Source organism: Boleophthalmus pectinirostris, unplaced genomic scaffold, assembly GCF_026225935.1.
Source record: "Boleophthalmus pectinirostris isolate CB_2022bp ecotype Guang Dong unplaced genomic scaffold, ASM2622593v1 HiC_scaffold_6, whole genome shotgun sequence".
Lineage (NCBI taxonomy): Eukaryota > Metazoa > Chordata > Actinopteri > Gobiiformes > Gobiidae > Boleophthalmus > Boleophthalmus pectinirostris.
The window spans coordinates 24,677,501-24,690,691 of NW_026571447.1; the positions used below are offsets into that span (position 1 = coordinate 24,677,501).

Genomic DNA, 13,191 nt, shown 5'->3' on the forward strand with positions numbered 1-13,191 from the left:
CCTTGACAGTTTAGATAGTAGAGGCTGAGCAGATATAAAAGGGGGCATTTACAGGTGAGCAGACACCGAGGTTCAGACAGTAACCACCATGAAGGCTTTCATTCTTCTGGCTCTCTTTGCTGCGGCTTGTAAGTGTGGGCTTTAGGTACAGCAACTAAAACAAACATTTTCTGAAATTTAACTATTATTTTAAATTCAGATGCCGCTCCCATTGAGGATGACAAAATTGTCGGGGGATACGAGTGCAGGAAGAACGGCGTGCGCTATCAGGTGTCTCTGTATTCTGGGTATCATTTCTGCGGAGGCTCCCTGATCACCAGCAGCTGGGTAGTGTCTGCTGCTCACTGCTACAAGTCGTAAGTTTAAGAATATGTGTGTCACATTTAGTGGTAACCTTATTGTGAAAATAAAAAGTTGCCATTATGAGAACTTTTTGCTTGTGTAAGTTTAAATGTACTTACATAAATCTCTGTTATCATATTAGCCGCATTGAGGTGCGTCTTGGTGAGCACAACATTGCAGTCAACGAAGGCACTGAGCAGTTCATCAGCTCTTCCAAAGTTATCAAGCATCCTAACTACGACAGCTATACTCTGGACAACGACATCATGCTCATCAAGCTGAGCAGCCCTGCCACCCTGAACAGCTACGTGGGAACTGTGTCCCTGCCCTCCAGCTGCGCCTCTGCCGGAACCACGTGTCTCATCTCTGGATGGGGCAACACAAGCGCCTCTGGAAGTCAGATATTACCCATAAGTATTGTAAATGTGAAAAAGATGAGTGCAAAATTGCATACTGTTAATTCTTTGCAGGCAACTACCCTGACCGTCTGATGTGCCTGGATGCCCCCATCTTGAGTGACAGCAGCTGCAGAAACTCCTACCCTGGAGAGATCACCTCCAACATGTTCTGTGCTGGATTCCTGGAGGGAGGCAAGGACTCCTGCCAGGTAACCACAGCACACAACTATCCACTGCATGAACCTATTGTTTAAAGTCATGTAATTTATGGTATATTAACACATACCGCTCTGTCTCAGGGTGACTCTGGTGGCCCTGTCGTGTGCAACGGTCAGCTGCAGGGAGTGGTGTCCTGGGGCTATGGCTGCGCCCAGAAGAACAGACCTGGTGTCTACGCCAAGGTCTGCAACTACAACACCTGGATTCGCAACACCATGAGCTCCAACTAAAACCATTTAACAAATAAACCATGCAATAAAAACTAAAATGTTTCTGGATTCAATTAAATCACATGTTATCCACTATTTAAAAGTTATAGTTAATTTAGCCAGACTGACAATATACAGGTGAAAACAAGTGCAGTAATGTACTGCAACACTGTTGTAATGTACAAATGAAATTGATATTAAGGTTTAAGGTTAATATCAATAAAGTCAATTCAACTGTAAGTTGGACGCTGCAATGTTATATATTTGTTAGCATATATTTTTATTTTATAGGTTCTGACTGTAAAATATATATTTGTATGAAGCTTATACACACACACATGCCCTTTGTACAGTGTTTGCTTTTTCATAAACAGGGAGAGTTCTTTGAGATTGTGCAGTTTTTCTGTTTTAATAATTGGTCTGCTTTAATTTTCTGAACAGTCTGATTGGAACTGAATCAATACAGGATTTTGAGACAGAGCCCTCTTCTTGAAGTGAGGCATGGCAGCACTGATATTTAGACAGCAAATACTGAGTCCTAAACTTACACTGACACTGCTTACAGTAAGTTAGTACAGGAAGTCCAGATGTTTGCTCATGTTCTTTTGTAGAACTCCACAAAACGGACACCATGCCCACTCATGAGACAGCTGAAGCGGCCATTGCATTGACGATGAATCCTTTGGTGCTGCCAGAGCTTCTTCCAGTTCTCCAGGGTCTCGCCACAAGAGGTGCAGGTGTACCTCTGGTCTCTTCTGTATGTCAACATGTAGGCACAAAGCCTACCCATGTGTCTGAAAAAGGCAGGGCAGAAATACTTCCTCGGGTCAGAGGTCAGGTTATTTAAACGTGGCATGCATGTATTTTTGCATTGCTATAATGCACAAAGGACTTCTCACTGCGTGTGCAGTTGTACCTCTTCACAGACAAGTGTTTGAGCTTATGGATGAGCAGGAAGTACACTTGGTCAAATGCCTTGGAGCAAATGTCACATTTATAAGGCTTTTCTCCAGTGTGGATGTGCAGGTGTCGCACCAAGGCAGCTTTCTACAATATTGACATACTTTCTTTTTCTGTTTATCAGAGGCCATTTTAAGTTTGTCAGTGGTTGTTGTTCTCATTTTTGCACACAATGTTAGCATTAAAAAGGTGGATTTGTGAGGTCTCTGCTACTTGAACAGTTGTTGTATGCATCTTTATGTGAGAAAAATATTCAGAGTAAGCACATTTGAGGGGGGAATATGAACACTGAATGTACATTTTGTTCTTGAAGTAAGACTTCAGGTGGGAGTTCATATTAGAGTAAAGCTAGTAAAGCCTTTTCCACATTCAGGACATACAAAAGGTTTTTCTCCCGTGTGAATGTGCTCATGGACAATTAACTTGGGCTGAAATTTAGATATGCGAGGGCAGTACATGCATTTTAAGAGTTTTCCTCCACCCTTTGAGGATATGTTGCCAAAGGCTATTTATGCCCCATGATGGACAAGGAGCATGTGCAATATTTTCAAGCAGGTTTACCTCAATTTCCTCACTTTTGATTTCTAGAGGAATTCCATTATTATGTTCCAGTGTTGACAGGCCTGGGGTGCCGTCTTCTGGTGATGTGTTTTTATCACAGTCTGTAGCCTGCAACACATTTCCAACAGAAAAACAGTCTTGTCTTTGATATAACTCCATAATTTCTGTGGCAGTCTGTCTTAAAACATATAAATGGTGTGAACTGTAAAGTAATTATCTCCTTACCATGTGTAACTCCAGATTAATCATATTCACTTGTTTTTGGTGTTGAGAATAATTTGCTGTTTCAGAAGGGAGTGTTGATCCACATGGTTTAATTTCTCCAGTTTACTCCAGGTCCTTCACTTCTCAACAGATCAACTATGTATAGTTTATTTAGGCCTATAAAAGAAAACACAATGCATTAATTAACTTTACATGTGGTTTTATCCAATCAGAGACCATTCAAGTAGACCGTTCAAAAGTAGGACATAATTTAATATTGGAAATAACTTGCTTAACAAATGTTTTGATTAACAAAATAAAAACTAAAGTCTAACATCACCTGGCATGAGTTTAAGTAGTAGTTAGGCAGCAGAAAAAGAAAAAATGTGTCATAAACAGTGAATAACACCACAAGGCCACCAGTGCAGGCATACCTACAATAGCATGTAGCATAGGGTGACCAGATTTACCTGGGACAGTCCCAGTTTTGAGCCCTGTGTCCCCTGTCCCAGCAGATTTATACAAAACAATTGATTTGTACCAATTATTTACAAGAAATGTCCCAGGTGTATCCTTTTTTAACCAATTTGATCTAAATCAGGTCTAAACTAAGACTAAACCAGGACTACATCAGGTCTAAATCTGGACTAAACTAAGACTAAACCAGGACTACATCAGGTCTAAACCTGGACTAAACTAAGACTAAACCAGGACTATATCAGTTCTAAACCTGGACTAAACTAAGACTACACCAGGACTACATCAGGTCTAAAACAGGACTATCACAATTTTGTTGAGTAATCTGATTCCTGCCAATAGTAAAGCGAAGCATAATTTGTCATTTGTTAAGCCAAAATACACAATAGTCGTGTTTGCAAATGACCATAAAGCTAAATAAACAAACAAATAAATAAATAAACAATAATGCAGCGTCAGAACTCCCTCTGACAAGAGAATGCACAATGTTACACGCTCTTTTCCCAGTTTTATTTATTCCAAACATCCCAACCCGAGTGTGTCCCAGTTTTGAATTTTGAAAACGTGGTCTCCTTAATGTTGCAGCTTTTCTTTGTCAAAATTTGATATGTGAAATTACTGTATGAAAATTACCTGCACAATACTGGGTTACTACTGGGCTAATCTAATGTAATGACAGCAGTAGATGTACCATAGGCCTATCTCCACCCGTGGCAACATTTAGCATACCGTGCACACGTTTAGGACACTAAATTTACTATCACTAACCGTATATAAATCCATGTATTATTCACTTGCCCAAATCTTCCTACGATAAAGTCACACTCATCTTACAGCTTGATTCACTCGCATTAAGTGCACCGCTGCTCTCACTGTAGCCTCAACTATACAACATACACCTAAAGGGTTAAATCAAGAGGGCTGGTCTTATTCTCACAGTACGAAGAGGCCGATTGCGTTAAATGCTTAGAAATAAAATGCCGTTAATCCACGTGTCTGCTTCGTTAAAGACCGATAAGACACCGTGGTCTCAGTGCTTACAGCAGGCGTACTGCACAAAAAACAGATAATACTAGGCCTACGTGATGTGCCTTTATAGTGATGACAGATGGAATTCATGATATTGGTATTCACCTAAACCCCAGCAGTGGAAATATTTCAGAGAGCTATTAGTATTCGTTCGAAAATATAATAATCAATTCTGTAAGTTATGCAGTGAAAGCAATAACGCCACCTACTGGAAGGGGAGAAAACCCCATTCACATTCCTATGAACTGTTTTACGGTCAAGATTTGTACTAAAGAAAATGTACAAATATATAAACATTTAAGATGAGATTACAGAAAATACATTACCAAAACAATACAGGCATGACTAAAAATAGTTTATTATAACAAATGCCCAGCAATATATACACATACAAGTGGTGCCAAAGTTAATATGTTTAAAAGTACAATGCAAACTTTTCAACACTCATACTGATTGATGTTTTTAAAATGTGTACAGTAAATAAAAACATGTAACAAACATGAATGATATTAGCCTATTTACATGTTACAATGTTACACAATAGCTATACATGGTAGCAAATATGACAAATCTCACTTAAATACTAGTTCAAGTCTTGATGGGGACAGAGGAGGTCACTTGGTAAATCACCTCTGCCGGTTTCTCTGGTCCACTTTCAACAATGAAACAGTCGTCATCAGCAACTGCTGTCGATGTGTCTTTATTGTTCACATTAGAAAGTCTGTTGCCACCAGGGACAGACAGGACAGTCTTTGCGACACTCTTTTGCAAAGATGAACTAGGAATTTGCAATGGCACAACTTGTCTTTGCCGGTTAGCTGGTGCAGTGAGTTTATGTTTCATCAAGAACTCGTGAGCTTTAGCACACTTGTGCCTCTGAAGGACGTTGATACTTTCAAAGAAGACATGACAGACTCGACACTCATAGCCTTTCCCAGGTGTAAGGCTCACGGCTCCAGGACCAGCTTGTGTTGCAGGTGAGTTGTTTACACTGAGTGTTTTGGCATTTGAAATTAGAGATTTAGCTTGAACAGGCTTGGGCCGCTTGGCAGCACTGGTAGTGTAATTAACACAGAAACCTTTATTAATTTTAGAGGATGCAATATTATTTGTGATTTTCACTGTTGGAGGGGAAATTGGAAGCTGGCCCAGTCCATTCGCTATGTTTGCAGTGATTTGGGTAAGCGGTCTAGCAGTAATAAGCTTGAATCTATTGAATTTGCTGTATGGAGAGTTGCAAGGATGGAAGCGTGGAACAATCTTCCTGCTGGAGAGGAGCAGTCCGCAACCAATGCAACCAAGCACTTTGTCTGCAATGTGGGTGTTATGATGTATGACTAGGGCCCTTCTGGTTGAAAAGGATTGTCCACATTTACCACAAATATATGAATGTGTCTTGGAAAAAGAACGCAATGTTTTCAAAACCACAACAGGTTGGAAAAGTGTCCATAGATCCACAGTTGGAGCACCAATATTTGAAAACATTTTGCTTGTGTCTGAGGCCTGAGACATTTTTCATCAAATCTGGAGAAAGATGCGGTAATATGGGTGGCTGGACTGGGCCTTGGGGCACCTTGGGTAAAATGGGTATTTGAGGGGCAGTTTTTGAAAGTAAAGACTTAGGACTCTGCCAGATAACCTCACCAGATAGAAGTCTTTTCAACTTCTCTTCTTCCTCGCAATGTTTTTCAATTCTTTGCTTCTTTATAGTTTCATGACAAAGTACCTGGTATCCCGAATCATGGGAACTATTGTGTTGCAGCATGTCATTATATGATGTAAACTCAGTTCCACAAGAACAAATGTAGGATGGAACTGAGCAAAGATGTTCTTCAAGATATTTTCTACTTGAAAAAATCTGCTCGCAGTTGAAGCAAAACTGATCAGCATTCATCAAATCTGGGTTAAAATCACCGTCCAGCATATTTGGCAGGTCTTGATTTCCACTGTACATGTTGTGACTTGTTCTGTAGAAAAAAATAGGATTCACCAAAAGGTCACCAAAATGATAAAAAAATAAAAATAAAAAATACCCGATGGGCCTATATATACATATATATTCAGCGCAAATCTATATTTTAATGGTTTAATGATTTAAAACCTCTGGCAAGTATATATCAGAATATAGCTCTATCTAATGTTAAAACTGCAAACATACCACAAAAAGGTGTTGTTACCAGGTAAACAGAAGTGAATTCTCAGTAAATTGGCGTTTTTATCAAGGATCATACTAGCATTAGCGAGTCGTGGTTGCATTACCACTAACATTAGTAAACAATCATTAAATTATGCTCACCTGGCAACACAAACCACTAGACAAGACTTGATAGAGTTTTATAGTGCGGAGCCACGACTATCCGTCTATTTTATCCTCGTAAGTTGACAAAAACCCGGGAATTTGCGCCTCGATGAAAAAAGACGCCGACCCAAGAGGCAGGAAACAGGAAACGCACTCCCCAAGTTTAAAAAGCCCAACTCTGTAACAGCGACCCCAACAATGTGGAGGTAGTATCGCAACAACAATATCTTCCTTACGTGACTACATCTGTACAATATGTACTACCACGTTTGTTTCTAATACACCGGTGATCAAATCTGTATGACATTAAAAAAAAATTCTACCATTCACTAAAAACCTTATTTTACAGTTGTTCATAGATGTAACATGGCCATTAAAGACACAGCATGTTGTCATCATCTTCAAGATTTTATTTTATTTTTTAAGTGCCATTGTTTCACTAGACTATAATCAAAACACCTAAAAATCTACACTGCTTCAAACTTCATTCTGTGTAACAGCACTGAATAAATCAGGAAATGCCCATGCTCAAGTACACACAACATTTCATTTTGTAATCTATTTATTCAATTAACAGATTTCAGAAATACATACATCTGCATGCACATCCTACATTTTAAAAGCCACTACAGTGTTTAATATCTTGACACCTGTAAAAAAGCACATGATGACATTCATGATAGGTTTAATTCTTGGTAACAAATACCTGGCACAACACATACAAAACACGACGACATTAGAATCAATTTGAGTGAGTTTTGTTAATTTTACAGATAATTATGTGGTACTCCTGCAAATATTTTTGGAGTATTAGACTTGGAGAAACTATAAACTTTAATACTAAGTTAAGAGTTATTAAAATATTAAAGAGTCTTACAGTGGATTTTGGTTTACGTTCTAAACATAAACTACAAGACTGCTTGCATTTGTAAGCAGCAGTGATAAAATTAGAATAGGGTAGTCTGCTAAACTTTAAAGAGGCATTTATTTAAAATCCTATACACTGACTCCAGGTCAAGTGCCTTCGGAGAGAGCACCGTCGGGCAAATGTACTACCACATCTTGGACAAGCAAACATTTGTTTTCTATTGGAATTTTTCAACTCTTTCTGACTTTGTGGTGCCTTTTCAAGGAGGCCAATTGCAGTTGACTGTGGGAGTGGCACGTTTGTTTTCAATTGTAATAATAGAGGGTTTAAATGTCTGTGATGCTGGGGGTGCATGTGAAGTTGCAAGTGAATCTCATAATCTGCCCATGAATTTACAGTGACACCACAGGTTGGGCAAGTGTAGGACTCCTGAGCATGTTTCTGTAAATGCTCCAGGAGAAGTTTGGGAGATGTGAAGCCAATGCCACACTCACATGTCACTCTTCTGGGGAGAACCGAGGGCAGAGACATGATGCTCCAGTTGCCTGCATCATCCTCCTGTGGAAGATCCTGTGGAGCATTAGAGGGAGGCAAGCTTGAGTTAATTTCAATGGCAGAATTTGGAATCATTGTCCGTCTCAATTCACATTTCTTTCTATGAACCATCATATTATCTTTGCGATTGAAGTTTCTCCCACACACATAACATGGATACATTTTTACATTGTTGACATTTACTGATGTGCTATTGGAATTGTGCCCACTCCCCAAACCTTTTAGGTTAATACCACATACTTTTCTATGTCGGCTTAAATTACTAGTCAAGCCAAATGTTTGATGACATTTGTTACAAGGGTAACGCCTGACTCCATTTTTTATAAAAAAGGTCACACGTGCACGTCTTTTTTTCTCACTTGAATTGTGTATTTTTTGTCCATCGTCCAAAGGCATGGTCCACTGACTGTCATGTTCTTGTAGAAAAGATGCCGCAAATGTAGATGCATTTTTATGCTGGTCCTGTATTGATGATGCAGAAGACCAACTCAGATTTGAAAGTTCCTTTTCATATTCTGGGTCTGAAGTGTCCTCAATTTTTATGTTCCTGGTGCCTATACCAATACTTTGAGAACTGTTTCCTTCATCAGGAACAGTGATTAGTGTCTCTGCTGAATTGCCCAAGGACTGGGTCGGTGGAGGTGAGCTCGAAACAAGGCCACTGCATTTATGCTTTTTAAGACCGTATTTACGTGTAAAATTATGTTTACAAATTGGACAAAAGTACACTTTTTTCATGCTGTCATGGTTTGTTCTTTGACCATTTGTTGCAGTACTTTTGATAGAATATGGAGGCTTTGCTCTTGACTGAGGACAGACGTGATTGTCAGGGAGAGGTACTCTTCCAATAATGAGTTGTTTGCAACAACGGCAGCACTTAATTCTTTCCTTTTTATGCAAGAAGTGGTGTTCTGTCAAACTATCGACATCCTGAAAAACCCTTCGGCAGCGAGCACATTGATATTTCCCATACATATTATTGCTGCTTGGATCCATAAACTTATGGCGAGTTTCTAGAAGCACTACAGGTGAAAAGATTTTTGTAAGAGAAACTATCTTCTTTGTACTGGACTCAAGAAGTCTGCTAATAGATGGAGATTTTGTCTTTGTGCTTGGTTTCCCAAGAAAACGCTTTAATTGCATGGGGGACATATCACTGACAGTTGATGGTACTTTTGTTGTTTGAGGTGCAATAACAACTAGTTCAGGTTCTTCTTTAAGAGACGCCACGACTTTGTCAACATCTTCAGGCTGAGGAGGCATCAAGTGCTTTCCATACGCAGATGCCAGGATCTTCATCAGGGATTTATGCTTGGGCTCAGGTTCATCCATTACATTTCCCTCAGTCTCCTCTGGCATCTCTTGTGCTGCTAGCTCCTTTTCTAGTGGTTGCTCAGCTTCTGCCAACACAGGGCTATGGTCCTCAGTGCTAGTAACAGCAGCAGGTTTTTCTTGGTTTTCATTTTCTACAATGTTCTCATCCACAGAAGGCCCAAGAGCAGAATCTTCTCCAATAGCCTTGTTTGTCTGGGCTGCAGTCAGGTTACACCCTGTGCTGGATAAATCTTTGTTGGAGATTGACTCATTATTAACCAATAATTGAGGAAACTGCACTTCAGAGACATGGGTCTGCTTAAACTCTTCTCCATTTTCGCATGTATACATTGGTGTGGATGGGATTACTTTAGGCACAGAGGACCCCCAGTCTTCACTTGAGTGAGTCAGAGATGTTTGAAGAAGGTTGGAGTCAGAGGAAATTGATGAAGGCTTAGGCAATGTTCCAGCGTGAGTTGCTTGATGAACCAGCAGAGACGCCAGCCCAGTGAAGGCAGCAGAACAGGCCACACACCGATACTCTTTAGAGGATAATGCCTTTCCTTGTAGCCCAAGCATTGTGGTCCAGTTTGTGAGAGTGGAAACGTTCCCTGTAGTTAACAAATAAAGTAAACGACATGGCCTTTAGAGTCATTTATATTACATTGTCAGTTAACAATATTGCTAATAAGAAATGAATTGCGTAAATTGTCGTTTTCACGTTCCATTTCAAATGCTATTGCAACCCACAATCTTTCGGAATGAAACACAGTTGCTGTAGGTTACTTCTCTAAATGGTTTAGTGCTTAGTGCACAAAAACACCATGCAACACTAAGCAGCAAAACGCCAACTGATTTGCTAAACAGTTGGGATTACGCGTTGCCTGTAACAGTTGGAATTACGTGTAAAAAAAAAAATCTTACCGAAGTCAGATGGAAATTAACTTCGTCACGTCAGAAGTGATCATTTGAAGTTAGTCTCAATACATAAAGCTGTGTGGGACTGAAAACATGCGGCATATGTACGGACCGCTGCCCCATGCTTTAGCACCACGCTTGTGCACGGGACGGTGATTGGAAACGAATGGAGGAGAGGCGACTCAAGGCGCCAGGCGGAAATTACGTTTACTGTGGTACATGCGCAGAACGCTTAGTGTTATTTTTGACATACATCTGTTATAAAACTTTTATTAAAATTAAAAATTCGGCCTCATTTGTGGTCCTTAAGATTTACAGGTAGACTAATCCAATGTTATTTAACACTGTATTTATTAAATTATTTGCTTAACACTCAAGAGTTCAGACTACATTTTAAACAAAAACTTTTTTTTTTTTTTTTTTATTAAGAACCCATTGTAACTTTGTATTCTCATCAATGTATATTAACAATTTATTTTCAATGTTTTAATGTTTGTGTTACAACAAATTACAACACAAGTACTTGGCTGTACATACAAAAGAACAAGATCCTTTCAGTGAGAGTAACAATGACCAAAGTACTGTCTTGCCAATACAGCTTAAGTCTTGATGGGGACAGAGGAGGTCACTTGGTAAATCACCTCTGCCGGTTTCTCTGGTCCACTTTCAACAATGAAACAGTCGTCATCAGCAACTGCTGTCGATGTGTCTTTATTGTTCACATTAGAAAGTCTGTTGCCACCAGGGACAGACAGGACAGTCTTTGCGACACTCTTTTGCAAAGATGAACTAGGAATTTGCAATGGCACAACTTGTCTTTGCCGGTTAGCTGGTGCAGTGAGTTTATGTTTCATCAAGAACTCGTGAGCTTTAGCACACTTGTGCCTCTGAAGGACGTTGATACTTTCAAAGAAGACATGACAGACTCGACACTCATAGCCTTTCCCAGGTGTAAGACTCACGGCTCCAGGACCAGCTTGTGTTGCAGGTGAATTGTTTACACTGAGTGCTTTGGCATTTGAAATAGCAGATTTAGTCTGAATAGGCTTGGGCCGCTTGGCAGAGCTGTGACTGTAATCAACATCCATAACAATTCTTATTTTGCTGTAAGAACCATTACTCTGAGTGCTTTGTGGTGGAGATGAACTAGCAGCTTTAGCTATACCATTGGCAATGTTTGCAGTGATCTGGTTAATTGGTCTTGCCGTGGTCAATTTGAATTTATAACCATGTGGAGCATTACAAGGATGGAAGCGCGGAACAACCTTCCTGCTGGAGAGGAGCAGTCCGCAGCCAATGCAACCAGATACTTTGTCTGCTATGTGGGTGTTATGATGTATGACTAGAGACTTTCTTGTTGTAAAAGATTGTCCACATTTACCACAAGTGTATGGTTTCGTATTGGAAAATGAGCGCACTGTTTTCACTAGCACTACAGGTTGAAAAAGTGTCCATAGATCCACTGTTGGTGCACCAACATCAGAGAATATTTTGCTTGTGTCTGAGGTTGAGACATTTTTTATCAAATCTGGAGAAAACTGTGGTAGCACATGAGGTTGAACTTGAGTCTTGGGTAAAATGGGTATTTGAGGGGTAGGTTTTGCAGGTAAAGCTTTAGGACTCTCCCAGATAACCTCACCAGACTGTAGCCTTTTCAACTTCTCTTCTTCCTCCCAGTGTTTTTCAATTCTTCGCATCTTTATGGTTTCATGACAAAGCACCTGGTGTCCTGGTTCATGGGAACTACTGTGCAGCAGCATGTCATTATAGGATGTAAACTCAGTTCCACAGGAACAAATATAGGATGGAACCGAGCAAAGATGCTCTTCAAGACATTTTCTACTTGAAAAAATCTGCTCACAATTGAAGCAAAATCGACCAGCATTCATTAATTCTGTACTTAGGCCATCATCTAGAACATTTGGCAGGTCTTCATATCCACTTTCCATGATTGCGTCAGGCCCTGTAAATAAAACATATTTTAAAGGTGTATTTGGTATATACCGAGAATGGCATCAGTAATAACGTTGCTATCATTCAGGTTGTAACTGTTAGCTTATATTTAAGCGTCAATGTCGTATGCTACATGCACTGCACGCAATGCATCAGTATTTACCATTAACATCATCGTATCACACTTAAAATTTAGCAACTACAAAAAATGCGTTTAGCGTTCTTGCTTTTGTTCTAGCAACAACGTTGCTAATGTTAGCATGGTATATAAACAGGTTTTACTAGCTTACCTTACCAAGAAAACCAAATCTCCACTGCTCTGTAGATTGTTGTAGTTCTTTGTCAGAAGCTAAGACGGATTTTTGTGCAAATTTGACATTTTCGCCTGTTAATTGAAACAAAAATGAAAATGTTTCGGCCGCTAATGTCTGATTTCTTCTTTTTCCTCGTCTTTCCACGTCTCTCATACGCAAATGATCTTTGCTGCCCCTAGTGGAGCCCTGCAGTATGTGGCATGAGCTCACTATAATTTATGTTTTTTTTAAGTTTAGCTTGTGCTTTTGACTTATGTAGTCGTCTACTGCGTAGAATTGCTTTGTGCAACCAATTAAAAGTATCAGTACGCGTCTCTAGTTTCCTTATAAGCCAACATGGGTGGACTGGGTGGATTATAACGGTGGAACGACGTAGGACTTTTAATAAATGAACACGCAGTTTTTGACCTGCAGATGGCGTTTTGGCTCACAAATCACATAGGAGGGCTCTGGTGCAAACCCAATCTGTACTCTTCGTCTCTTTCAATGGTCATCATGCCCTGTATAAATCTTTCCTATAATTTAAAGACGTGCTGTTCCAGAGCTATGCTCAGCATGGCCTAGTCATTAT

General features: G+C 39.8%; 3 protein-coding genes across 8 annotated transcripts; 1 reads left to right on the top strand and 2 right to left on the bottom strand.

Moving 5' to 3' along the window:
• The first annotated feature begins 62 nt into the window (after positions 1–62).
• Positions 63–1,189, top strand: LOC110171817 (trypsin-3-like). Its single transcript, XM_020937608.2, has 5 exons — positions 63–128; positions 200–356; positions 485–738; positions 813–949; positions 1,040–1,189. The coding sequence occupies exons 1-5, from the start codon at positions 89–91 to the stop codon at positions 1,187–1,189; spliced, it is 738 nt and encodes a 245-aa protein (XP_020793267.2). The 5' UTR covers positions 63–88.
• A 323-nt stretch (positions 1,190–1,512) lies between these two features.
• On the bottom strand, positions 1,513–12,795 carry LOC110171802 (zinc finger protein 91-like). 6 transcript variants are annotated; one of them, XR_008633440.1, is made up of 6 exons: positions 12,597–12,795; positions 10,360–12,316; positions 8,061–10,046; positions 2,915–3,070; positions 2,704–2,797; positions 1,513–1,962 (listed from the first exon to the last, which is right to left on the bottom strand). XR_008633440.1 is itself a non-coding variant. In XM_055163512.1 (4 exons), exons 3-4 carry the CDS (start codon positions 10,012–10,014, stop codon positions 7,308–7,310), a joined length of 1,995 nt encoding a protein of 664 aa, XP_055019487.1. In that variant the 5' UTR covers positions 10,015–10,046; positions 10,360–12,316; positions 12,597–12,795; the 3' UTR covers positions 7,243–7,307. The 6 variants fall into 6 exon arrangements, 4 of the variants coding, with proteins under 4 accessions (XP_055019487.1, XP_055019488.1, XP_055019485.1 ...); XR_008633439.1 differs by having other exon boundaries at positions 2,690–2,797; XM_055163512.1 differs by lacking the exons at positions 1,513–1,962; positions 2,704–2,797; positions 2,915–3,070 and adding an exon at positions 7,243–7,348.
• On the bottom strand, positions 4,734–6,858 carry LOC110171809 (uncharacterized). Its single transcript, XM_020937598.2, has 2 exons — positions 6,696–6,858; positions 4,734–6,366 (listed from the first exon to the last, which is right to left on the bottom strand). The coding sequence occupies exon 2, from the start codon at positions 5,909–5,911 to the stop codon at positions 4,988–4,990; it is 924 nt and encodes a 307-aa protein (XP_020793257.2). The 5' UTR covers positions 5,912–6,366; positions 6,696–6,858; the 3' UTR covers positions 4,734–4,987.
• Positions 12,796–13,191: the final 396 nt, after the last annotated feature.